Source organism: Pholis gunnellus (assembly GCF_910591455.1).
Source record: "Pholis gunnellus genome assembly, chromosome: 9".
In the NCBI taxonomy this organism is placed as follows: Eukaryota; Metazoa; Chordata; class Actinopteri; order Perciformes; family Pholidae; genus Pholis; species Pholis gunnellus.
Genome location: NC_136535.1, coordinates 5806159 through 5831776, shown reverse-complemented (window position 1 = coordinate 5831776; position 25618 = coordinate 5806159). Strand labels below are relative to the sequence as shown.

The 25618-nt window shown below is 44.9% G+C and overlaps 4 protein-coding genes across 4 annotated transcripts; 3 read left to right on the top strand and 1 right to left on the bottom strand.

Moving 5' to 3' along the window:
- The first annotated feature begins 3259 nt into the window (after nt 1-3259).
- Nucleotides 3260-7624, top strand: LOC306701512 (uncharacterized protein). Its single transcript, XM_079166833.1, has 4 exons — nt 3260-3825; nt 4441-4733; nt 4991-5060; nt 5215-7624. The coding sequence occupies exons 1-4, from the start codon at nt 3408-3410 to the stop codon at nt 6807-6809; spliced, it is 2376 nt and encodes a 791-aa protein (XP_079022959.1). The 5' UTR covers nt 3260-3407; the 3' UTR covers nt 6810-7624.
- A 124-nt stretch (nt 7625-7748) lies between these two features.
- Nucleotides 7749-13207, top strand: LOC306701517 (uncharacterized protein). Its single transcript, XM_079166839.1, has 4 exons — nt 7749-7884; nt 10288-10618; nt 10987-11049; nt 11456-13207. The coding sequence occupies exons 1-4, from the start codon at nt 7759-7761 to the stop codon at nt 12877-12879; spliced, it is 1944 nt and encodes a 647-aa protein (XP_079022965.1). The 5' UTR covers nt 7749-7758; the 3' UTR covers nt 12880-13207.
- Nucleotides 13208-13856: 649 nt separating this feature from the next.
- LOC306701124 (uncharacterized protein) lies at nt 13857-21511 on the top strand. Its single transcript, XM_079166371.1, has 8 exons — nt 13857-14117; nt 15495-15593; nt 16245-16464; nt 17622-17692; nt 18357-18482; nt 18586-18859; nt 19206-19951; nt 20095-21511. Exons 1-8 carry the CDS (start codon nt 13962-13964, stop codon nt 20359-20361), a joined length of 1959 nt encoding a protein of 652 aa, XP_079022497.1. The 5' UTR covers nt 13857-13961; the 3' UTR covers nt 20362-21511.
- A 487-nt stretch (nt 21512-21998) lies between these two features.
- Nucleotides 21999-23885, bottom strand: LOC306701123 (uncharacterized protein; the record flags this gene model as incomplete). Its single annotated transcript, XM_079166370.1, has 1 exon — nt 21999-23885. Exon 1 carries the CDS (start codon nt 23826-23828, stop codon nt 21999-22001), a length of 1830 nt encoding a protein of 609 aa, XP_079022496.1. The 5' UTR covers nt 23829-23885.
- Between the last annotated feature and the right edge of the window lie 1733 nt (nt 23886-25618).

The window sequence follows — 25618 nt, the reverse complement described above, 5'->3', positions numbered from 1 at the left end:
TGATTTCAGTTGGACTTTAAACTCTGAGCAACCTATAGAGCCCAACAAACCCACTCAGAATTTGTTCAGATATTTTGGTTCTGAGAGTTTTATTTAATTTCAGTATTTTAAATTCTACAAACATGTCTGGAGAACTGTACCTTTTCTTTAATCCTGTTTTGATTCCAGCACACTTTATGCATCTAAATTAGGTGTGAATGCCAGATCAATGCAATCGTTTCACATGCATGTCGGACACAAAAGGAGTCAGAAGAGGTGAGTTTTGAGCGGGCGAATCTTCCACGTGTGCAGCCACGCGGCAGTGCTCCAGCTGTCGGATTATGCCTCTTAACAGCGTAATGAACACTTTGTTGCTGCAGACGCACACGGGACCCAAAACACCTGCAGGGTACAGATAGCAGTACAATAACCATTCTACACAGCAGACACAACCAGACATGTTCAGATTTGGGTTAGAATGGTTTGGATGGTACCCTGCCCCGTCCACGCTGTTCTGTTCACTCCAAACCTCAGTCTGACGGCCCGGGATGAAATGACGAATAAAATACCTTTTGGTTTATCATTCATGTGTTTATAGTCAGCGTTTTTCTTTTCTCATCTGGAAATGAATTTTAAAACGTTGAGTTGAGTTTGGATGCAGCTCTGTGTTTGCTGCTGCTGCTCTCTGAAAACCGTGCAGATCACAAGGGAACAGAAAATGCACATTAAACCAGAAATAACAACATTCAGTTTGTCGCCGGCGGTTTGATAGAAGGTTGAAATCTTTACTTCTGCTTCAGCAGAAGGGAAACAGTCATTCAGCTGCTAACACGAAACACCGTTTCAGTCTTTGTCGCATCTTGTGCACCAAACCCACACAGCAGTATGCAGTAATTTATGAGGATTTCAGAAGTGTCTGTACACAGAATGAGTATTGTTAATGATGATGATGATGATGATGCCCATGGTAGCAATGCACTGAAACTTTATGCAACTTTTTCTTTGCACTAGGGACGCTGGCCTGTTGCAGAGTTGATGGTCAGTGGTGTTTGGGGCTCCAGCGGAGGGACGTCAGAGCCACAAAGTCATAGAATGATCTCGTGAGGCAGAAGGAATTTTTATTTGAAGCCGTTTTCAGGATCAGTTTGTAAAAAAAAACAATCCGCCAATTCATCGACAGGAAATTCATCGACAACAATTTTGATAATCGATTCACTGTTCCGAGTCATTTTTTTAAAACTCGTTAGGTTTGACGCTCTTTGAAGATAAAGTGAATATCTTTATGGTCAGCTGGTCAGACAAAACATGGCGATAAAAGACGACACCTTGAGCTCCATGCAAATTGGGATGGGGATTTTTTTCATGTTGTTTTCTAATGTTTTATAGACTCAACGATTTAATTGAATTGAATTCATGCGTCATGTCAAACTTCAGTTCTGTAAAGAACAGCTGTAAGAATCAACCGTCACATTCTACAAACAGCATGTGTTGATCGGTTGATCTTCTGTTTACGTGTGGCATATCACGCTCGTCATTCGTCACAATTCATAATATACAAAATACTTTTGAACAGGGCTCAGACTGCAGTGACCACAATCAACCTTCATTTTCTAAGTATAATTATTATTTTTTTAATCAAGCATTACATTTTTATATGTTTCTGAGGACAATCAGGGCTGGCAAATCTAACCAGTGGACACATGGATCTTTTATTAAGAGGTTTTCTTATAATAATAAATACACCCGTTTTCTTACAAAATTAGATAACACCTCTTACACACACACACACACCCCCCTCATGTGCTCCCTGCGGATGCAAACAAACAGAGATATTTCTAAATGTTACTGCAGATGACGTTCTGAGATAAAAATTGAATTGTGAATATTTGCTGCCGTGGTTTCTCTCTTCCCAGGACCCCAGAGCACCACTGTCTGTCTGCCCTCAGCCCGTCTGTCTCTCTGTATGCCTGCCTACAGCAGCCTGATGATGTATAAATGTATGGGATCATAAGTATTTTCTGTAAAAAAAAAAAAATAACAAACAGGAGAAGTATGTTATGAAGTGAGATTGAGGATGCACCGGGTTGAAAACACCTCCTCCACACACACACACACACACACACACACACACACACAACTACACACACACACACGCACACACAACAGGACAAAGAGGTTGCATGAATGACATAGTCTCTTATTATGGTACTGCTGTGCATGTCTTTCAAGCCCCATCCCTCCACTATGCAATCACTGTAACATACCGGGGGAACACAAGCTACCAACGCGAGTCGAGGGTGAGTGAATGAACCGATAACAGTGTGTAAAATGATCAGAACCAACTGGGAATCATTTGCTCTGTACAGCCGTTTCTTTGAATTGATAAATACAGATTGTGATATTAAAAAGTTTGTGTGTGTGTTTTTGTGAAGCAGATAAGTGAGGTCTGAGGGTCTTGAAGGGTCCTTTGTGTGCTTCATGGAGGGCCACAAAGGACCAGCTCCATTAGTTACGTTAAAAAAATAGCACACTTCAAAGTCAGCGGGTATACATTTTGGAAATTAGCTAATCGAGAAAATAGTTTTCAACCTCACCGTTTTCATGTTAAATATGTTTTTTTTCTTCTCCACACTGTTGTAGTTATTATCAGAGGTGGAATGTAATTATGTGCATTTACTCAAGTGCAGTACAAGTTTGAGGTATTTATATTTCATGCTACTTTCAGCTTCTACTCCATCACATTTTGGAGGCAAAATTTACTTTTTGTTTCTCCAGCTCATTTATCTAATTACATCAGTTACTACTAGTTCAGATTATTAAAAAACAAAATATAAATCAATTTATCTATTAAAATATAATAGATTAAGCTAACCAGCTGTATGCAATGTGATTAAAACTAGTCCCGACTTTATCATCTGCAACATTAAAGTACACATGACTACATCACTAATTCTAATATAATATATATGAATCTGGAATGTGCCATTCTGCATGAGTACTTTTACTTTGGGTACTTTTTAGTATATTTTGATGCTACTAATATATTTACTTAGGTAACATTTTGAATGGGAAGACTTTTGTTTGTAACAGAGTGTTTTTACAATGCATTATTTCTTATTTTACTGAAGTGATATATCTGAATAATTCCTCCACCATTGGATGTTTTCACTTATTTTTCTTGGGGCGACTGTCTGCCTTTATTTTGAAATGCGGATGTGACACCGGAAGCGGATGTGCAGTACGGAGCCTGTTTAGTAACGCACAGTCCGCCATGTAGGACATCTGAACGTAACGTCTGCACGGAAGAAAGGCGGTTGTTGTGTTTCAAGTCCAACTGACTCTTATTTAAGTTACTATTTACGCTATAAAAAGTGCCCCGCGAGCCGGCGGACACAGCGAGTTGAGCTTAAGCGTCTGACCGAGGAAAAATGGAGGCGAGGTTTGGCAGCGAAGTGGCGTCGGTCGTGGAAGTCGCCATCCAAGCGACCGTGTCCGTTTTCAGGGATGTCTGGGCGAAAGCGGCGCCAAACACGGAGTGGGAAGAGGCGACGATCGGCGAAATCCAGGAGATAGAGAAGAGCCTGGTGGTTCAGATCCACAAGGTGTTCACGGAGTTCTCCTCGGAGCTGTTCGAGGAGAACGAGGCTTTGCGGGCTAAAGTGGAGCAAATGGAGGACGTGCTGCAGAGGAAAGCCGGGCAGCTGGAGCAGGAGCTGGAAGCCAGAGTGGGCCAGCTCGGCCGGGAGATGGAGCAGCTGGAGAAGGACCTGAGGAGCATCGGGGAAGGCGGCAACAAGACGCAGGGAGGCCCGACCCACGTCCTGGTGCAGGACTGCTCTCTGATAGGTTAGCCGATCGATCACTGTGGTGGTCACTTGACTCATCAGTCAGTTACATTGAGTTTAGGAAACATCAATGATTAGAGTGTTGGGGCTCAACAAGGTGATGAAGTTGATCTTTTAACTATGTGTGCAACCGTCTGTCACTAACTATTATATTATGATAAGTATCACTGTAGATTGATTGGTCTACAACATTATAGAAAATTGTAAAACTACCCATCACAATCTGACTGTGGCTTAGTGGAGAGCAGGGTCGTCCTTCAAAGGATTGGCGGTTCGATCCCCGGCTAGTCGCATGTCGATTTGTAGCCCCTACCATCAGCGTATGAATGGCTGAACGATGACAAGTAGCGTGAAAGCTCTTCGAGTGGTCGGAAAGACTAGAAAAGCGCTACAAGCACAGTCTATTTACCAGAGACTAAATCAGATTTTCTAATTTTGTCTGACTTAAAGACATTTCATTTACAATAATATTCAATATTGAAATGTAGTAAAACTGCACATTTGAGAAGCTGGAACAACTGAATCTTTGGCAGTGTTGCTCCTCATCGCACAACAACATGCTTGGTATCTTGATCATGATGTGACATCATGTCTCTCTGTCTTTGACACGACACAGGAGCACCGGTGTTGTCCGTCTCCTCCAGCACTGCCGCCCCTCTGGTCAGTGCGAAGGAATCCATGTCAAACCCGGCGACGGCGGGGAGCCCCGAAGCTGTTCCCGGCCCCACAGCTGGATCCGTGACTGTCCCCAAACCAGCGACAGCCCCGACGGTGTTCGGCGACGGCCCCGCACCAACGTTGCCGCTAGTGGGTGCCGGCCGAGTCGTTGCCCGGCCTCCCGTCTCTGCGGCCTCACCGGAGTCTACTCCTCAAGGCACCGCCAGCGGTGTGGACTCGGCACAGGAAAAGGTTGTGTGTTTCTGTGTTGTTTTTACTCTGCAGATCGTGATTTGTCTGAATGCAGCAATGTCTTTAAAACTGTCCAACCTGAACTATGTGTCCGTATACTTCAGCTGCATCTCAGTGTCCCAGTCTGGTGGAGATGCAGTGTGTACTACAATAATTCTGAGGAAACCTTTTGCTGTTGGGCTGCTGATTGAACGTCATTTCATGGAACCAATATTTTAAAATTAAACCTATCATACTTATTTTCTCATGCATCACAGAAATCTGTAGAAGAGGCACCTTCAGGGAGGCCGAGGAGAACCAGGAGAGCAACATTTAAAATTGAAGAAGGTATGATCAGATTTCAGACGGTTGCTTCATCAACATTAAAGTTCTGGAAGGAGCTTGGATAGGTAGAGGATGCAATCCTCTTGGGAAAAAAACAAACCATTCAAATAAAATCTTTAAATAGACTTATTTTGTAACAATGTTCTCCTATTTCCAGTTTCCGCCGAAGACATCGCCGAGGCGAAACAAATCCAGACGGGTGGAGTGCAGGGAAGGCGGTCTTACAGAAAAGACGCGCAGACAGCGAAGCGGTTCTCCTGCGAGCACTGCGACGTCACGTTTCATTGGAAGGGCGATCTGAAGAAACACGCAAAGGTCCACAAGAAGCCTTTCCCTTGCGAGAAGTGCGGCAGAAGTTTCCTGGAAAAGAAGTCTCTGGAAAACCACCTCTCGCGTCACGAGACCAGCAAAGCGCCCCTGCCCTTCCCCTGCTCCCAGTGCAAGAGGTCGTTCCGGAAGGACCAGTCGCTTCAGAACCATCTCAAGCGCCACCAGCGGGCGAAACCGCCGAAGCCGTTCGCCTGCGACCAGTGCGGGAAGACCTTCCGGATCGAGCGGTCTCTGGAAAACCACCTCCTGCGCCACGAGAAGTGGAAGCAGATGTTCCAGTGCCAGCTCTGCGACAAGACCTGCAGGACGTCGGTGCAGCTGAGGTGCCACATGGCCGTGCACTCGGAGGAGCGGCCGTTCAGCTGCGCGACGTGCGGGAAGGAGTTCAAGAGCAAGGACACGCTCCGCTTCCACCAGATCGTTCACTCCAACTCCAAGAAGTACAAGTGCTCCATGTGCGAGGAGACGTTCAAATACGCCCACTCCCTGACCGTGCACAAGAGGAAACACACGGGCATCACGCCGTTCACGTGCACCGTGTGCAACCGGTCGTATCGCACCGGCACGGCTCTGAAAAGGCACAGCGTGGTGCACACGGGGGAGAAACCGTTCACCTGTCACATATGCGGCGCCCGGTTCAGCCTGAACAACAACCTCAAGCGGCACCTCCGCATTCACACGGGGGAGAAACCGCACTCCTGCCAGGAGTGCGGCAAGAGCTTCTCGGACAACACCAAGCTGAAGTCCCACATGCTCATCCACGGCGCCAGGAAGCCGTTCATGTGCGACCTGTGCGGGAAGACCTTCCTCTTCAACTGCAGGCTGCTGATCCACCAGAAGTACGTGCACGCGGACAGGAACCAGGAGGCGGACGGCACGCAGCGGTTCTTCCAGACCAGGAAGCGGAACAAGTCGCTGGTGAAGCCGTTCAGCTGCAAGATATGCCTGAGGGGTTTCAGCGCCGCGGGCTCCCTCAAGCTCCACGAGAGGGGCCACTGCGAGCACAAGGAGTTCAACTGCGGCATTTGCGGGAAGTCGTTCCACAACAAGTACTCTTTCGGCTACCACCAGAGGAGCCACGCGGGGGAGAAGCCCTTCGTCTGCGACGTGTGCGGCAAGAGGTTCTTCCACGCCGGCAGCCTGAAGCAGCACGAGCGCATCCACACGGGGGAGAAGCCGTACAAGTGCGACCAGTGCGGCAAGGCCTTCCGAACGGACGGGAACTTCTACAGGCACCTGCGGATCCACACGGGCGAGAAGCAGTTTGAGTGCTTGTACTGCCACAGGAAGTTCCACCAGTCGAACCAGCTCAAGTCCCACATGCAGATCCACACGGGGGAGAAGCTGTACTCGTGCCAGCAGTGCTCCCGGGGTTTCTCGGACTCGAGGCAGCTGAAGAAGCACAGCTGCGACGGGCCGTAGGCGACGATGTCCCACCAAACAGGAGGACTTTGACAGCGTGTTGTATTAAGGGAAACCAAATTACTTGTGTGATCAGTGCCTTTAGTTTCATCTTCATGATCTATTGTTGGGAGCAGGTACAATTCACGAAATTAACATGCTAAATTATTGACTGAAGATTTGTTTATTTACTTACCTGTGATAGCTTCACAGTGGCAAAGGGATGTTGGTTTGTCCTCATAAACTAAAAGCTTTTGTTTTGGGCTGTTAGTCACTTAGAGGCTCACTAACTCTTAGTTTTCATTAATCTTGGCAGGCTAGGGATTTATCCATAGTAATTAATACAGTAATCGATTGTAAAAGTAGCTGCCGCTCCACTCTCATTCGGAGTGTTGACAGTGAAGAATAGCAGCATTGTTTGTGGCATTTATAGTTCGGTTTTTTTCTTTGTCTCAATAACCTCAGCTGTTAAAAACACAGACACTTCTGTCAAACATGTGAAACCCCAAATGTCAAGGTAAGATAATGTAAATGTTTTTAAGGTGACAAATGCAGCAAAGATACCAGCTTCATGATTTCAAAAATGTGTTGTATGATCTTATTTTGAGCAGCTGAAACTATTTATCTTCTCCAGTTGAGTTGGTGTTTAAGTGAAGTTTGAGGGTTTTCTTTTCTTAAATCTGTATTTATGTTTTGTTTATTCGTAATATTCAACGAAAGGCCATTAAGATGTAATTATTTTCAAAGAAAAGAACTAAAATTATAAAATTATTTTCTAATGTAGAATTATGTGTATAATGGCATACTATTTTCTCGTTATTGCAATAAAAGAACATTTGCAATCGAAGCAACTGTCCAGAGTTTTATTTTGAAATATGACACATTTGTGCCACTTCTATTTCCGGAATCAATGGCGCTGCTGTCTGTCAGCACTGTTGTTAGGAGTCGGCTGTTAGCGTTGACGGTAAAAATGTCAGAAAACGTAGTGTTTTATTCAGAAACAAAGTCCATCATTGAGACGGTGATTAAGACTGCTGTTGATATCGGAAATTCCAAAGACGAAAAAATAACTACGGAGCCAAATATGAGACGTGAGGTGAGTCAACGTTTAATATTACTGAGACTGCATGTCGGCATACGAACAACCACGATGGCTGCGGACACCAGTTGAGTGTGTTGACCGGGTCAGAAACACTAGCTGGGGAAGATAGGACCAACGGAAAGAAGTCACGTAGCGTAACAAAGATGGCGACCTGTCATTTTAAACAGTCAAATGTTACGTTCCGAGGGGAAACAAAGTTCTTCGTCCCTAATAAGCTGGACATTGTTACTTTAAAATTGGTGTAGGGGCTTATTAAGATGGGAGAGGAGGACGATGGAGAAGATGACGAAGGAGTAACGACTAAGAAAAATACTTGTACTTTACTTGGAACAGTCAACGTTATTTTGATTTTCTGCTACTTTCTCCTACGTTTTGGAGGTCAATAATGTATGTTTTGTTCCACGACACGAGTTATTTCCACATATGTTATTAATAGAAAATATAAATCATCGAATAAACCATGATTATTATTGAGTATTGAGCTAAACACAAGCTAGAGTGTTGCAGGAATGAGTCCTTGCGTCAAACCAAGGAACCTATAAAAGAAGGTGTCATGCCAACGTGCTATAGCTGCAAAATTATCACGCTGTCCGGATGACGTAATGACCCTTCTTTCTTTTAAAGGTTCCTTGGGTTGGCCTTCAAAATGCATCACCCCTGCACCACCTTATAAATAAAATATATATATATATATATATATATATATATATATATATATATATATATATATATATATATATATATATATATATATATATATATATATATATATATTCACAGCAGGTAGAATAAGTATTAAACACGTCACCATTTGTCTCAGTAAATATATCTCTAAAAGATGCTATTGACATGACATTTTCACCAGATGTCGGTAACAACCCAAGTAATCCATACATACAAAGAAAACAATACAAATAAGTTCAGAAATTAAGTTATGTGTAATAAAATGGAATGAAACAGGTAAAAAGTATTTTACACGCTTACTGAAATGTATTTAATACTTCGTAGGTAATGACAGCTGGAGAAACTAGTTGCATGCATTGCTCAGGTGTGATTCTGGCCCATTCTTCCACAAACAGTCTTCAATTCTTGAAGGTTCCGTGGGCTTCTTCTATGAACTCTTTCCATAGATTTTCTATTGGATCCAGGTCAGGTGATTGGTTGGGCCAGTCTAGCAGCTTTATTTTCTGTCTCTGAAACCAGCTGAGTGTTTGGATCATTGTCTTGCTGAAATGTCCACCCTCATTTCATCTTCATCATCCTGGTAGATGGCAGCAGATTTTTATCCAGAATGTCTCGGTAAATTTTTCCATTCATCCTTCCTTCAATTATATGAAGTTTGCCAGTGCTGTATGCTGAAAAACAGCCCCACACCATGATGTTCCCACCTCCAAACTTCACTTTTGGTATGGTGTTTTTGGGGTGATGGGCAGTGCCATTTGACCTCCAAAAAGTTCAATTTTGGTCTCATCTGACCAGACTATACTCTCCCAGTATTTCACAGGCTTGTCTAAATGTTGCAGCAAACTTTAAACGAGCTTCAACATGCTTTTTCTTCAGCAGTGGAGTCTTGCGTGGCGAGCGTGCATACAGGCCACGGCGGTTGAGTGCATTACTTCTACCTGCTAATTCCAGGACTTTCTGAAGCTCTCCACAAGTGGTCCTTGGACAACTCTTCTGATAATTATTTCAGTCAGAAATCTTGCGAGGAGCACCTGGTCATGGCCGGTTTATGGTGAAACGATGTTCTTTCCACTTCCGGATTATGGCCCCAACAGTGCTCACTGGAACATCCAGGAGTTTAGAAATCCTTCTATAACCAATGCCCTCCGGAGGTCTTGAGAGAGCTCTTTGCTTTTACCCATCATGACATGTTTCTTGTGTGACACCGTGGTAATGAGACACCTTCTTACAGGCCATCAGTTGGGACTGAACCAGCTGATATTAATTTGCACTGACAAGGGGCAGGAGTGCTTTCTAATTACTGATAGATTTCAGCTGGTGTCTTGGCTTTCCATGCCTTTTTGCACCTCCCTTTCCTCATGTATTCACATTTTCCCTGTCATTCCATTATATTACACATAACTTCATTTCTGAACTTATTTGTATTGTTTTCTTTGTATGTATGGATCACTTGGGTTGTTACCGACATCTGGTGAAACTTCCATGTCAATAGCACCGTTAGAGATATATATTTACTGAGAAAAATGGTGACGTGTTCAATACTTATTTTACCTTCTGTGTGTGTGTGTGTGTGTGTGTGTGTGTGTGTGTGTGTGTGTGTGTGTGTGTGTGTGTGTGTGTGTGTGTGTGTGTGTGTGTGTGTGTGTGTGTATCATTACAGCAGTAAATAATTTATAGTGAACCGTGTTGACCACTTTATCTTAACCCTCACAGACAGATTTCATGGAAATGTTGGCACGGGAGGCGACGAGAAAGATCGACGCCATTTTCTCCCAGCTGACCTCAACGCTGCACGACGACAACAAGAGTCTGCAGGCCAGAGCGGGGCGGCTGGAGAGCGAGCTGAAGCTCACGACTGAAAACTTGGAAAATGCCAGAACGTGGAGGGAAAACGTCCTGAGCGGCTGCCCCGTCCTGTTCGAGCAGACCGGTTTGATCTACACCTTGAAGCCCTTCGGGACGTTGAAAAGGAAGAGCGATAAATTGACGGAGGAAGTCACAGAAACAGCGCCCGCTGCTGGGATGGAGAGTGGACACGATGCTGGTAAGGAAAGAAATTACTAACTCTATTAAAAGCTCATGTCCTCTTGGGGAAATAACAAGCAAAACAAGAAGTAGCCCTGGGACTCGGAGGGGAAGTGGGTTCCTTAAAACAGAACAATTCAACACTACTGCATCTGGGATTCATAATAACAGTGTAGAAATATTCCCTGGACTCTATATTTTACCCCAAACTTTATAAAATGCATTATGGATAGTCCTTTAAATGAGGTATATATGTTTTAGCACAGGAAAATATTACAAATATTAGAAATTTGTCCCAGACAGCATATTATTACTTGCAGTGTAATTAGTTGACTAACTGACTGATGACTGCGTGTTTGTATTCTTTACTATTCATTTCTTGTTCAGGTGTTGGAGAGGCAACAAAGGAGGTGAATTCTGGAGCTGAGTCCTCAACGGCCCGTCGACGAGGTGACATTTTAACTTGTTCATGTGGAAGAACTAAACATTAATACAGAGGAAGAACGCCATATAGAAAACATTTAGACTTGTACTTTCATAGCGCCTTTCTAGTCTTCCGACCACTCAAAGCTTTAACACTACATGTCATTCACCCATTCACACACTGATGGCAGGGGCTACCATGCAAGGTGGCACCTGCCCATCAGGACTGTCTAATCATTCATACATCGAAGGTACAGCAAGAAGATGTCTGACCCAAGGACAGTGGAGCCGTGATCGAGCCGCTCTACTAATGAGCCACAGTCACCCAGTATTTTAACCAGCAGCTTAATGCCAAAATGTTCCCTTTTATCAAAATAATTGCCTCTCTTACTCCTGTGTGACAATTCTTATCTTTCTTTTCTCTCCTGTCTAGAAGCTGCAGAGGGTGACACCACGACAAACACGGGCGAATCCCAAAACTCTGACAGCCAGAACGCACCGGAGGCGCCAGCCAAGAGCAAAGGGAAGTCCTTCGTCTGCGAAGTCTGCAACAAGAGCTTCAACCGGCGGTTTCATCTGGCGAAGCACGCCAACACTCACAGAGAGCAGAGGCCGCTGGCCTGCGACCAGTGCCCGAGGAAATTCCGGAATGCGGCGACTCTCGAGCACCACCTGCTGCGGCACGAGGAGAGGAAGCACGCCGCCTTCGAGTGCCGTCTCTGCAAGAAGACGTTCAAGACCAAAATGTACCTGAAGACCCACCAGCTCGTCCACACGGACGCGAGGTCCTTCGCGTGCCCCGCCTGCGGGAAGGCCTTCAAAACCAAGCACGCGCTGGGGGCCCACCAGGTCGTGCACACCGTCGAAAAGCCGCACAAGTGCGGCGAGTGTGGCGAGAGTTTCCGGTACGCGTTCACGCTGCAGTGCCACAAAAGCGTCCACACGGGGGAGCACCCATACAAATGCGCGGTGTGCGGCAAAGCGTTCAACAGGAGGAGGTCGCTCCGGACGCACCAGTCCGTCCACAGGGGGAAAATATTCACGTGCGAGACGTGCGGAGCGGGTTTCACCCTGCAGCACAACCTGAAGAGGCACATTCGCATCCACACGGGCGAGAAACCCTTCAAATGCGACGTGTGCGGGAAGAGCTTCGTTCAGAACAAGCTGAAAGCACACATGCTCCTTCATGGCGCCGCCAAGTCGTTCATGTGCGACCTGTGCGGCAAGACGTTTCTCTACAACTGCCAGCTGCAGAGACACCAGAAGGTCACCCACGACGAAAGACACGGCCAGGTCATCAGAAAACGAACCCGAGGCAACCGCCGTGTCATCTATCGGCAGGACAAAACCACGGTGGACATGACGCCGTTCAGCTGCCGGACCTGCAGCAAGGGCTTCGACACGGCGGGCTCGCTGAGGAGACACGAGCTCATTCACACGGGGCGGAAGCAGTACAGTTGCGAGGCGTGCGGGAAGTCTTTCTTCTACAAAGCCACGTACGACTACCACCAACGGATCCACTCGGGGGAGCGGCCATTCGGGTGCGACGTGTGCGGGAAGAGGTTCATCATCCGCCAGGCGCTCAAGTCCCACGAGCTGCAGCACTCCGGGGAGAAGCCGCACACATGCGAGCACTGCGGCAAGGCGTTCAGGATCTACACCAACTACCTGAGGCACCTGCGGGTCCACACGGGGGAGAAGCCCTACGAGTGCGAGGTCTGCGGCGTGAGGTTCAGGCAGCTGGGACACGTCAAGTTTCACATGCAGGTCCACACGGGAGAGAGGCCGTATTCCTGCGGCGGCTGTGGACTTGGGTTTTCGGACTCGAGGCTGCTCAAGAGACACAACTGCGCCTGAGGAGTACCAGAACATGTTAGGGAGCGCGCCTGAAGCCGAGCAGCTGGTGAGAATCATGACAACGCAACAGGGACTTTAAAAAACATTCTTACGTGTGTTCCTGTTCCTGAAATGTATGAAAGCTACACAAACATTTATCGAGAACCGAAACCATCTTGAAGAGAATGTTTGCTTTGAAAATGTTTACTATTTCACTGCGAGAGCTGTAACTGAACTACAAACCTACAAATGATGCGCTTGAGTAAAGGTTTCATTTAAATTATATGATTCTTCATTTTTTTCATATTTTCAGTTTTCCTTTAGCATTAGATCATATTTCATGATACGATCGAAACAACAAAGCACAGTAAAGTCTGAATAAAGCTAAAGTTCTCTCGATAAATTCAGAGTTTTTTCTTCTCCAGTAAATGCTTTATAGCTGTCCAGGTAATGACAAACAAAGATGTTGCTCGGAGTCACCTGCCATCACTGTACATATACATGTCACACATCATACACATATGGTGCTTTTTACCTCACTGCATTTATTTGACAGCTTTAGTCTCTGGTTTCTTGGTTCCAGCCTCACAAATGTGAAGATTTGCTGCTTTTCTTTTTTTAAATAATTGTAATTATTTTGAGGTTTGTGCAAATTTTTAAAAACCAAATAACATAATCATACGTTAATCATACGTTTATATTTTAACAGTCACAGGTGACATGTTTCTGCATTGAGTACTTTATTAACTTGTAATACTTTAAGTACATTTAGCAGATTATACTTACATACTATTACTTAGGAAACATGTTCAATGCAGGACAGAGTATTGTACGGTGTGGTATTAGTACTATTAGTAATTAAAGTATCTGAATACTTGCTCCACCGCTGATGTCCACTGATGAGTGGTGAATAGGACCTTAGTAAGTCTGCGTGCTCTTATTTTGAAGAACATGAACTAGGAAGAGGAACATCCGTGTTGTGAGCGGCACGAGTTTGTTTTTTTCTACCATAACGACAATATTGCGGCAGTAAATGTTATTTGTTTTATTACAAAAGTATATTACCGAAACTAAATTCATAGCGGACACACTGACTCGTCAGAATGTCTGATTTGGAGGCGCAGGTGGGCTCCATTTTGGAGATAATGGTGAGTACGACGGTGACAGAAATGACCAAAGTTATCGGCGGCTCCGCTTCAACACGGTCAGAAGTGTCGTCATGTACGACCGAGAACACGCACGGGTCCTCGGAGGAGAAGGTACGTTAAACCGTCGGTTACTGTGTGTGTGAGTGTGACGTGCTCTCCTGTGTCGGGCTCCCTCCTTCTGTGGCGTCTAAACAGCCAGCTGAACATAGAAATAGAAGAGCTAGCTTGCTGCTCCAGTAAAGCTCACATCGGCTAAACTTTAATAACCACTCGCTATAGTGCTGCTATGCCGGGTTTAGCACATAATTGGACTAAATTGAAGTTAAACATGTAGCTCTGGCCAAACAACAATCGGGAAGAATCCATCTTGTTCGCCATTTTGAGTTGGACAGCAGGCCCGGGCCTATCTATCTGCTGTATGTCTAGAAGCGTTTGAGCCACAGGTTTCACTGAACGTTAACCGCTACCTGCAGGTCCAGAGTCAGTTTATAAATAGTTAATGAACAGTTACAGCTAACTGTGACCACGAGGACACCGAGGACATCTGGGGTCTAACTGAAAAGCGACCGTGACAATACAGCCAACGTTAAATATACATCACAAGCCTGCGAAAACACCTGAACGTAGAAATACTCTGTTGCAAGTTAAAGTCTCGCTTTCATAACTTTACTTAAGTAAAGAATACAAAAGTATTAGCATCAAAATATGCTTTAAAATGTACCTAAAAGTAGAACAAATAAAAGTATTATTATGCAGAATGATACATTTCAGAAAAAATGTATTTTATATTACTTGATTATAGTTATTGATGCATTGATGTGTTCATCATTTTAATGTTGAAGCTGATTATGGTGATGCTAGTTTTTATTAAGTTACATATTATTTGCCTGGGATGTGGTGGACTAGATGTATGAAGTAGCAGAATATGAAAGTAAGTATTTAATTATTTACCAATTCAAGTTGTCGATTAGTTTACTCTTGATCGACTTCTATCAGTCGCTAGAACATAAAATAGTAGAAATGAGCTCCACCTCCACCAGCTACAACATTCAAATGCTGTTTACATGTAAATGCTTTATTAACAACACAAATCCTCAGTGTAATATAATAATGATATAACGGACTGATAGGGGACAGTCTCCATAATACTGCAAAAGTGTCAAATGTACTTTTACCTTTTGGCACTTTAAGTACCATTGTGCTGAGAGTACTAATAGTACTTTCACAAAAGTACTCAATATTGGACTTCGCTTGATTGTATTACATACATATACATACGTATTGCGTAATATAACGTTTCGATTGAATCATGTTTTTCTTAAATTTAGTTTTAAAAAAAAATACATATTTTGACGTCCACTAATATATAAGAAGTAAACTGGTCCTAATTGATCTCACAGTTAGAAAACAGGAATACTATAATAATGAAGTTGTGTTATTGCACCTTGTCCGTGCCATCATGTCATCGTTGTGTGTTGTTCCCGTCAGGTGATCCAGTTCAGCGTCTTCATGACGTCTCTGGCTCGAGAAGCCGTGGAGAAGATCTGCCAGCTTTTCCTCCAGTGTTCCTCTCTGCTGCAGCTACAAGTACGTCGCCTCACTGCGCCGGTGTGTTAGTGTTTAGGTCATCACAGGAGAATACATCTCATCTGTTGATATCACGAGGAAAAGTCCCAGCATGCTGAAGTTAGTTTCTACTACTTTTCAACCATATCCGTACATGGCATGCAGTAAAATGTTCCTTCTTCCTATAACCTTTTGATGAAGATATCCTAGTGCTGCAGATAGCAATTATTTGTATCATTTTCTCTCTCGATCGCTTCATTGTTTGCTCCATCACAATTTCCTTTAGTCCCTCAAACAGCTTATTTCTGTACAAAAGCCAAATATATGCGGCTGTCATATAAATTCTAACATTTGAGAAGCTGTAACCAGCTTTATATTGAGTTTCTATCGTTCTATCGACCAAACCTCAGCTTGTGAGAAGAAACGGTTAAAACTAAGATGTCTTTGATTTGATCAGTTTCTTTATCACTTCAAAATATAATAATGACCAAGGAACAGACATTACTGGCATTCATTGGAGTAGCGCTGTAACGTTTCAACAATAAGACATTTCTGGTTAGAGACCATTCAGCTTGCTCAAGAACATTTACAATAACCTTTAAAACCAAAACAACAGAACTATAAAGTCGTCCCATTTGTCTGGATTTCTTTTTAAAAAGTCTGTGTCTGTAGGTGACGCAGGGGGTTGCAGACATGGAGGACCTGAGGAGGAGACTGGAGGTGGCGGAGACGGAGCTGAAGCTGGTGCTGGAGGGCAGCGGAGGCCAGAAGGAGGCGGAGGAGCTGACGGAGGAGGGCGGGGGAGAGAAGGAGGGCGGGGGGGCTCCGACCAACGGAGGAGGAGGAGGAGAGACTGTCCAGAGCCAGCGATCAGGGAGGAAGAGTCGCAGAGGTGACGAGGTTTTCCTTTTTACTGGGTTGCTTTGTCTTCATCAGACTCTGAGTGGAACATTGTGTGTGTTGCTTATGATATATTATGACACATGATGGTATTAAAGGAACAGTTAGGTACTTATTCATAGTCAGCGTATTACAGTAGCAAAGCGATGTACTGCTGTGGACAGATGTGTTTTAGACACCGAAGAAAATCAATATTAATTTAAGTGTACGTTATATTTACAACCAAAGCCACCGGACTCCATTGACAAAACCAGACATTTTGTAACTCGTAGAACACAGCTGCTGGTCTACCGCTGCTATCCAGTTATTGTGTATTGTGTTTAAAACACCAACAACAACAAACGGTTTATTGTTCCTTGTAATGTTTTAGGTGCCTGCCCGGGGGACGACAGATGTAAATTAGCATTCTTGCTAACTCCAGCCTCTTTACGTCTTGTATTTTTATACTGATGTTCATTAACATGCTCTGTCTCCGTCAAACACATGAATATATGATCATAGGTTAAGCTGCAAGGCCATATATACAGCACAAATAATAATAATAATAATAACCCCAGCTTAACCAGCTACAGTAAAGTGACTATGATGATATTCAATTTATATATATTTAATTATAACCCAGTAATATAATATATATCATTCTCAAATGAACCATTTTGTATAATGAGTACTTTTACTTTTCATACTTTAAATGTATTTTGCTGCTGATATAGTACTTCTACTTAAGGACTTTAGTATTTCTACACAGTGGTATTGCTACTTTTACTCAAGGAAAACATCTGAATACGTCTTCCACCAAATGTGAGGAGCAGTAACTATATTTTGTGTTTTTCAAAACTTCACAACTTAAAGTTAATTGGAATGAACAGGCCTGTAGATTCTACTTAACTCTAACTGTCTTGTGTTTTTGTATTGCCACTTGGCTCTGTAGGAAGCTATTTATTACGAGGAATGATGCATTTGAGTTTCCACATATCCATGAGATGATGAAGCACAACTCATTCAGGTCGTTTGTCTTTGTTGCCACAAACACCAACGCTGAGTTGATGTTAGAGCAGTTTGCTCCCTTCATGCTGTCTCGTGGTCTCCGTCATACTTTGTCTGATTATGCAGAAATTGCCACAAAAATAACTTTTGGGACTTCAACAGTTGTGGCTAGTGGTGATGCTGGAGTGAAGAGGTCGCCCATAATTCACCTGTGGAAGGGCAGAACTTATGAGGTAAAATCCTGTCTTCTTCTATGTAGATCAGGGGGGGGGGGGTATTGTGGGTGTGTATTATAAATATGCTCACACCATATTCTAGTTAATGTTTATAAAATCACTGCGGGCTACTCCAGATGTAGACGCTCTGACATCCTTTGCTGAGGTCTTTCTTTTCAGCATCCTGTTCCTTTCCACACACTACGCACGTGAAGACTTTTTAATTAGAACGATTGGTTTCTAAAGAAATATGTTTAATGAATGAATGAATTAAGTTGAATTGTTTTATTGGGAAACTATAGCTAAAAATAACCTGACCGTTACACCCAAATGTGACGTTGTTGGGCATTAATTTGTTGTACTATAACAGCCTCATCTGAGAGCGTTGGTGGCATCCCAGTTCACTCCAAAGGGGTTGGATGGGGTTGAACTGGGAAAACCGTTTCTGTTTAGAGCTGGCTTTGTGCACAGGGGACGCTGTCATGTTGAAACAGAAAATAGAGTCTTTCTCAAACTGTTGCCACAAAGTTCGGACTCCACTATTCTCTGAAAACCATTTCCCCTCATTGGGATTTAAGTGCAAAAGGACACAAATCTATGTGGACGGAGGCGGCCATAACCTTATTCCGTAGGCCTCCCGGACACCATGTCTTGACTCTTAAATCTGTTCACATTCTCTCAGGACTGTATCCAATCTGTGATAATAAAGGAGGAAGGAGTGGAGGCGTTCACTGACCAGGCGTCCTCTGATTCGGGTCAGTACAGAGACGATCCAGGCCAGGAGGACGATGACGACCCGGACTACCAGGTTGATTTCGCAAGTACCCAATTCATTTAGTGTTTTTAAAAACAGGCACGGCAGGTTATGAGCAAATGAATAAACAATCTGTGCATTTTATTTTTTCTGTTAGTTGGAGCCAGAAGATCACGATAACGGCGACCCAGGATTCACCAGCAGACCGAAACGCGTTGCAAAGTCCCATCGGGGTCGGGCGAAGAGGGAGAGTCAGGGCCAGCAGCCTCTGAGCTGCAAACACTGCCGGAAAACCTTCAGCTCTACCCTGCAGCTCAAGGCCCACCAGGCCGTCCACGGGGCCAACGCCGAGAAGCCCTTCCACTGCTCCCAGTGCGGCAGAGGCTTCTCGTTCCAGCGAAGCCTCAATGCGCACGTGCTGCTTCACACGGGTGAGTGTGGCCATACAGCACATGAGGCCTCTGCAGGAAGCACACAGTGACACTAGCATTCATTTGGAGGTCTGTTTCTGGCCTTCTGATGAATGTAAGAATTTATGTGCAGTGGGTTCATCATAAGGCGGGTGATGAGAGCCATGAGACTCAACCGTGCATTAAAGTGCCTTAAAACCAAAACAATTAGCCCAAAAACGCTCAGTGCAAGACACTCCCTCTCACATTACATCAAGTCATTTGATTTATATTCATTAAAACTGTATATTAGTGGAGCTATATTAGAGCATGCTACCTGTAAAGCATATTCTGTCACGCTTACAATACTCATTGCTCCCATACACAGGGGAGAGGCCTCACACCTGCGATGTTTGTGGGAAAGGTTTCACTCTGAAGCAGTTGCTGAGGAACCATCAGCGTCTCCACGCCGAGGTCCGCCCGTTTCGCTGCGAGCAGTGCGGCAAGAGCTTCTACCGAGCCCACGGGCTGAAGATGCATCAGATGGTCCACACGGGGGAGCGGGCCTACAACTGCCAGTACTGCAACAAGAGCTTCACGATACAGGGAAACCTGCAGCGCCACCTGCGCATACACACGGGCGAGAAGCCGTTCCGGTGCGACACGTGCGGCAAGAGCTTCAACCAGGCCGACACCCTGAAGGGCCACCAGCGGATCCACACCGGCGAGCGTCCCTACAGCTGCGATACGTGCGGCAAGTGCTTCATCCAGAAGAGCGCCCTGAAGATGCACCAGAAGATGCACTCGGGTGAGAGGAAAGCGCTGGCATGCGTCGCGTGCGGGGCCGCGGTGGCCTGCGTCGACTCTCTCCGCAAGCACCTGCTGACGCACGCGGCAACCATCCCGTGCACGTGCGTGCTCTGCGGCCGGCGGCTCGGCTCCATCACGGACCTGCGCTCGCACCAGCAGCACCACACGGTGGACCGGCCGCACAGCTGCGGCCTCTGCGGGAAGAGCTTCAAGTCGTCCAGCTACCTGAAGATCCACATGAAGACGCACAGCGGGGAGAAGCCCTTCTCCTGCCACATCTGCGGTCGCATGTTCACGCAGCACAGCAGCCTCAAGTCGCATCAGGTCGGTTTGCACTGAATGATGTTTTGAACAAGCTTTAGGCAGGCAAGGCCTTCATTTTAGTAGCTTTGAAAATGATGGATAAGTTGTTTGTGAGTGGACCGATTAGCAGTGACAGTTTCCCTTTCAACCTTCCTCCCCCACAGGTGGTCCACACCGGAGAGAAACCGTTCAGCTGCGACACGTGCGGGAAGTGTTTCAGCAACACGGGGAACCTGAACAGACACCAGCGCATCCACACGGGCGAGAAGCCGTTCAGCTGCGACACGTGCGGCCGCAGCTTCAACCAGGGCAACAGCCTGAAAGCCCACCAGCAGATACACACCGGGGAGAAGCAGTTCATGTGCGACAAGTGCGGGAAGAGCTTCTCCTACCTGAGGAACCTGAAGGACCACAAGTGTTTCTACGTCTGAGGCTGGACGCAGCGGGTCGGCTTCCCTGCACCTGTCGGGGAAGACTTTGCTGCGAAAGCCGTTTCGGTGATTATGAAGTTTGGTTTAAAGCAAGGTCCCAGACAATTGTGTTTGAGGCTTTAGTGACTATCTAGTGTCCGCTTGGTGAGACTCGGAGGAGCTGCCGTACCAGACAGGGAGAGACGAGGTCGGGACGCTCTCTGGGATTTATAGAAGTGGACCAACAGCTGCCCGAAGAAATGAAGGAGTCTGTCTGGGTAGTGGGATGGTCAGAGATGTGAACCAGGGCTTTGATGTTTGCCCTAAATTAACAACCGTTTAGTTGAAGTTGAAAAGGGTTTAAGAGGCTTAAGTGAGCACCTTCTTAATGTGTTGTATTTAAGGCATTAATCTGACGTGCAGTGAGTGAAATGTGTGCGGCAGTTTGAATAAGCTACAAGAGATTGTAAAAGAAACAAGTGCTTCTAAATGACAGACGACGGTCGGAACATGAGCGACATGAGCACCAAAAATATTCGGTGCTCATGTCGCCCTAAATTGAAAAACTTGGACACAGGAAAGACAAAGTGCAGCCTGTAGAGTGTGAAGCTGGGTGCTAGTTCAACTTGTTAGCACCACCATTGTAATGGCAGACACCTCATTGAAAATCAATTGTTTTCGGCTTTCATGGTTCCTTTTAATTCATGTTTTGAACTCAGTGACCACTGTGGCAGATTGATTTCAAAGTGTACAACGTTTCATTACTTTCCCCGACTTTCATTAGAGGTATCATAAACAAACCAGTCACAATTAAAATAAGCAGTATTATGCAGACAGATGTTAAAGTAGTATACCTCTGACTTAGATTGTAAAATCCAAAGTGTGACTGACTTGTTTTATTGTATGCAGCTTTATTCAGGATTTCCAGGACTGGTATTTATAAAGGTTTAACCTACTTGAACTGTGATTTTATTGTCTAGTTTTAGATGATGATGATCTCCAATAGATTAATGAAACCCAACAGAGGTTTTGGAAGTGAAGTTGCCTTGTGTGCATTGGAAGATGTGCTGACTGAGAACAATACCGTTGTTATTTTGTATCTGTAACTTCTCTTGTGGAGTGTACGTTTGTTAAAACTCAACTTTGTGACTGTGAGTGAAACGGATAAACATTGAAATTTAAATCTTGAGTGTTTTGTTTTGTTTTATTGCCGTATTATAATGCTTTTTGACAAATATGCTATCAAAATGAAATGCAGACAAACACATTCAACAATCCTCAAGCTCATCTCCTGTATTGAACACAGTATTTAGGAACACATGCTCAACCAGGAACTGATGCAAATCACTGAACCAGAGTCCATGTTGTCTTATGTCGAGACTTTACGAGACAATCACTTATTTGTGCAAAGCATATATGCTCGCATCCACATTAAATCTCTTATATTGTCAAGGAAATCATTCAAGAACTCTCTTGATCCTCACAAAATCCATCTTGCACTTTTGCATGATCACATTATTCCTCTGCAAATATTGAATGCATACAAACATATTTATACAAATCATATATTGAGATTAGGGTGCAAAAAAAACCCTTAAAAACCAAGAGCAGACATGAAAAGCAAAGGCAGGAAGAAACATTCAGGGAACGCAAAACCACTACAAAGGATGCCCCAGCGGGCTGACGGCTACGAGAGGAATCGTGAGCAGAATCAGCATTTCTAGAGGAAATGAAGGCGACGAGCCGCTTGCAGCGTTTGCGATGCAGTGATGGTGTAACAGCCGGGGAGAAAGAGCTGCCTCGGAGAGCGGTCGGTCCTCGGTTAAGAGTGAAGAAGAAGAGGAGAAGACGCAAACGGGCTGGTCTCCGAGCTTGTCCCTGTGCGTGCTGACCCAGCTGCTGATGTAGAGGATGTGTGCACAGGTGCAGTCCCACAAGTTACCTGACAGATAGACAGACATAAGGTTTCTCAAAGGCTCCAAAGTCCCATTCTCCACTGCTCTCAGCTGGTTGCACTTCAAACTCAATCTCTGGAGGTTTGTGAGTCCTCGAAATACATCCGGTTGCAGGTGACCCAGCTTGTTCCCGTCCAAGTTGAGATCTGTGAGCTTCGAGAGTCCGGCAAAGAGCTGGGGGTGTAAACTATTCAGGCTGTTGTTCTTTAGCAGAAGCTTGCGGAGCAAGTGGAGGGGATAGAAGGTGTCGAACGGGATGTCGCGGAGCTGATTGAAGCTCAACTTGAGCTCTTTAAGGTGGGTCAGCCCTACGAAGTCATCGGGAGACAGCTCCGAGATCTGGTTATTGTCCAGATCCAGTGTGTTAAGATGTGTTAGATTCCTGAACAGGCCTGTAGGAGGAAGGTTGGCTATGTGGTTTTCATCTAGTCTTAGCTCTTTCAAACCAATGAGGTCTCTGAACTGGTCCGGGTTTAGAGAGGTGACATGGTTGCGAGAGAGCTTCAGCGATAATAATCTCACCAAACCGTGGAAGACCGAGGGAGGTAGAGATCTGATGTGGTTGTCATCGAGGTGCAGCTCCTTGAGGGCCCTCAGCTTGTGGAAAAGGCCTTTGGGAAGGTGCCTCAGAGCGTTGTACTCCAAGTACAGGTTCTGCAGTGACTTCAGTTTGTTGAACAGAGCAGGGTGGAGCTCCAGGATCCGGTTGTTCGACAGCTGTAGCTCTTTTAGTCTGGACAGCGAATCGAATACCCCGAGTGGTAGGGCGGAGATCTGATTCATGTCCAGCTGGAGTTCTTGCAGGTTGTTCAAGTTGCTGAATAGGTCCGAAGGAAGAGACGTCAGTCTGTTCCCGAAGAAATCGAGTAACTCGAGGTTGATCAGGTCCTTGAAGACTTTTGAGGGGAGAGAATCTATGAGGTTGGAACTGAGGTCCAGCTCAATCAGCGCGGTCAGACCTCTCAGTGACCCCTCAGACAGAGTGGTCAGCTTGTTGTTGCTCAGGTCTAGATGAATCAGTTGGCCCAGTGAGGAGAAGCAATCCTCTGGAAGGCCGGTGATGCTGTTAATCTGTAGATGCAGATACCTGAGCCTGTCCACATCTCTCAATGCTTCAGCTGGAACAGCGGCCAGCATGTTACCACTCAGGTCAAGCTGCTGGAGACCTGTTGCTCCTCTGAAGCTGGACTCTCCCACACTTGTGATTCTGTTGTTGGATAGAATGAGTTTCTCCAACGCAGTGGAGTTCTTGAACACACCTTCCTCTATGTTTGATATATTGTTATGGCGGAGGTGAAGTTCAGTGAGGGCGAACGCCCCCTCCAATCCACCAACCTCTAACATTTGAATCTGGTTGAAGTTCACATACAGCATCTTCAGATTAGCTAATCCACGGAGGCATCCGATCGGTAGAGATTCCATCTGGTTCTCACTCAGGTCCAGTAAGGTGAGAGCAGGGCAGTTTAGGAACTGACCAGGGTGTAGAGACCTCAGGTCGTTGTTGCGTAGGAAGAGCTTAGACAGCTTCGTCATATTGGGCCAAACTGGGTTGAGGGATAGGAAGACACTCAGCTGATTCTTAGTCAGGTCCAGAACCTACAGAATGTACAGGAAGGAGAGAAGATGTATAAATATTTACAAATATCACAGAAATAAACATCATATTATTAGTGTAAGTCAAACTTGATGTTACTTGCCCACAGGACGGAAATTAGTTTTTCATAAGCAGAATTTCAACACTTGATAATGGAATGGTCATTGTTGCTTTTGCACATGTGATACGTATAAAAAGAGGTTATGTGCCGGATTATTTCTTGTCTGGGAGTAATTTCCTAGAGTCTCCATTAGCTGCCTGACAACTGGTAGAAATAGTCAGACAATAAATTGTACTGATATAATAAAAAAATCGAGACATCGTGCATTAATTAGTGAGCTTTGGATGTGCTGGCAGGCGGATTTTGTTAACATTGGACAGAGCCAGGCCAGCTGTTTCCCTCTGTTCCCTCTGGTCTTTGTGCTAAGCTAAGCTAACAGGCTGCAGTTTCACTATTTAGTGAAGCTCTCTCGTGCTTTAGGTCACCTGGGGGGCAGAAGACCTCCGAAACAAGCTAACAGACATAGCCATACATGCTATTGCTTTATAAAGTCACGGTGTTTGCAAAATGTAGCCTATTTTACACATCTGGGGAATGCAGGTCTAATATTTACTCTACTTTTTTTACTTTTTTGCTCTCCACCAGAAATATCTGGTTCTTTATCTACTTGATGCTAGCTAGTCCCTAACTTTCTCTGTCTGCTGTGTGTTGTTTGGTACGTACGGTACAGTCTACTGTCTACTGACATGTAGTCATTTGATTCATTGCTGATATAAGAAATGTTGACTGGCGGAGCACTGATTTCCTATCTCCCAGGCAGCCATTGTTTTCCATTCACCATAGTGTGAGCATTGAGAGGTGAAACCACCAGTATGGTTTGTTGATGAAGGTTCAGCTCATCACTGTCTTGCTGCAGGAAATCAACAGACACTTTGAGGACATGGAACATTTTAACTCGGGGCTTTCCTGCCGCAGGAGTCTCTAAACCAGTCGAGCGCTGCATCCTTTTCAAAAAAGCATCACACACCGAGTACAGTTTCCAGGCCGCTGTGTGTTTCATACCTGCAGCTCCTCCAGCCCCCGCCTGGGTATTTCCTCTATCTCATTGTATGAGACGTACAGCTGCTCTGTGCTCTCCGGCAGCTCGGGGATCCGGTCCAGTCCTTCCTCCTGACACACGACTCTGGTCAGGTTGTGGAGACATTGGCAGGTTGGGGGGCAGGGGTCAGACGCCCACACCAAGAGGCCCAGGGAGGCCAAGGTGAAGGCTGCCAGCATGGTCGGCTACAGCTGAGCTGAAAACGAACATGGAGCAGTGAGACCATTCCAAAGAGTTTTGTACACACCGAACATGAAAAGTATGATTTCAAGTTTGCTTTGGTTTTGGATAACAAGGTCTGAAAGATAATAAGTAAGTTAGACATCAGTTTTAAAAGTATTCTCTGTAGTATTTTGTCATGATTTGCTAATATAGATAAATTAACTTTATATACCTGAAGGAAACATTTCTGAAATACAGTGATTCATGATAATTAGTTGTTCTTGAAGAGTTTCTTTTTGTATTGTACATTGCATCTATTGCAACACCTTTTAAGACTTTGGTTATTTATGAGAAACAGTGTAAATTACAATTTAAATAGCTTCAAGGTTTACATGTTTTAGTCAAAAGTGCTCAATCACTTACTCATAAATAAATCATTTTCAAGTGTTACTTTCCTTATTTATTGT

Coding starts and splice junctions, on each gene's coding strand:
- LOC306701512 (XM_079166833.1), top strand. CDS start 3,408: ATGGAGGCGAGGTTTGGCAGCGAAGTGGCGTCGGTCGTGGAAGTCGCC. Junction 3,826..4,440: donor GCAGGACTGCTCTCTGATAG/GTTAGCCGATCG, acceptor GACACGACACAG/GAGCACCGGTGTTGTCCGTC. Junction 4,734..4,990: donor TGGACTCGGCACAGGAAAAG/GTTGTGTGTTTC, acceptor CATGCATCACAG/AAATCTGTAGAAGAGGCACC.
- LOC306701517 (XM_079166839.1), top strand. CDS start 7,759: ATGTCAGAAAACGTAGTGTTTTATTCAGAAACAAAGTCCATCATTGAG. Junction 7,885..10,287: donor AGCCAAATATGAGACGTGAG/GTGAGTCAACGT, acceptor TAACCCTCACAG/ACAGATTTCATGGAAATGTT. Junction 10,619..10,986: donor GGAGAGTGGACACGATGCTG/GTAAGGAAAGAA, acceptor TTTCTTGTTCAG/GTGTTGGAGAGGCAACAAAG.
- LOC306701124 (XM_079166371.1), top strand. CDS start 13,962: ATGTCTGATTTGGAGGCGCAGGTGGGCTCCATTTTGGAGATAATGGTG. Junction 14,118..15,494: donor ACGGGTCCTCGGAGGAGAAG/GTACGTTAAACC, acceptor TGTTCCCGTCAG/GTGATCCAGTTCAGCGTCTT. Junction 17,693..18,356: donor GGAAGGGCAGAACTTATGAG/GTAAAATCCTGT, acceptor ACATTCTCTCAG/GACTGTATCCAATCTGTGAT.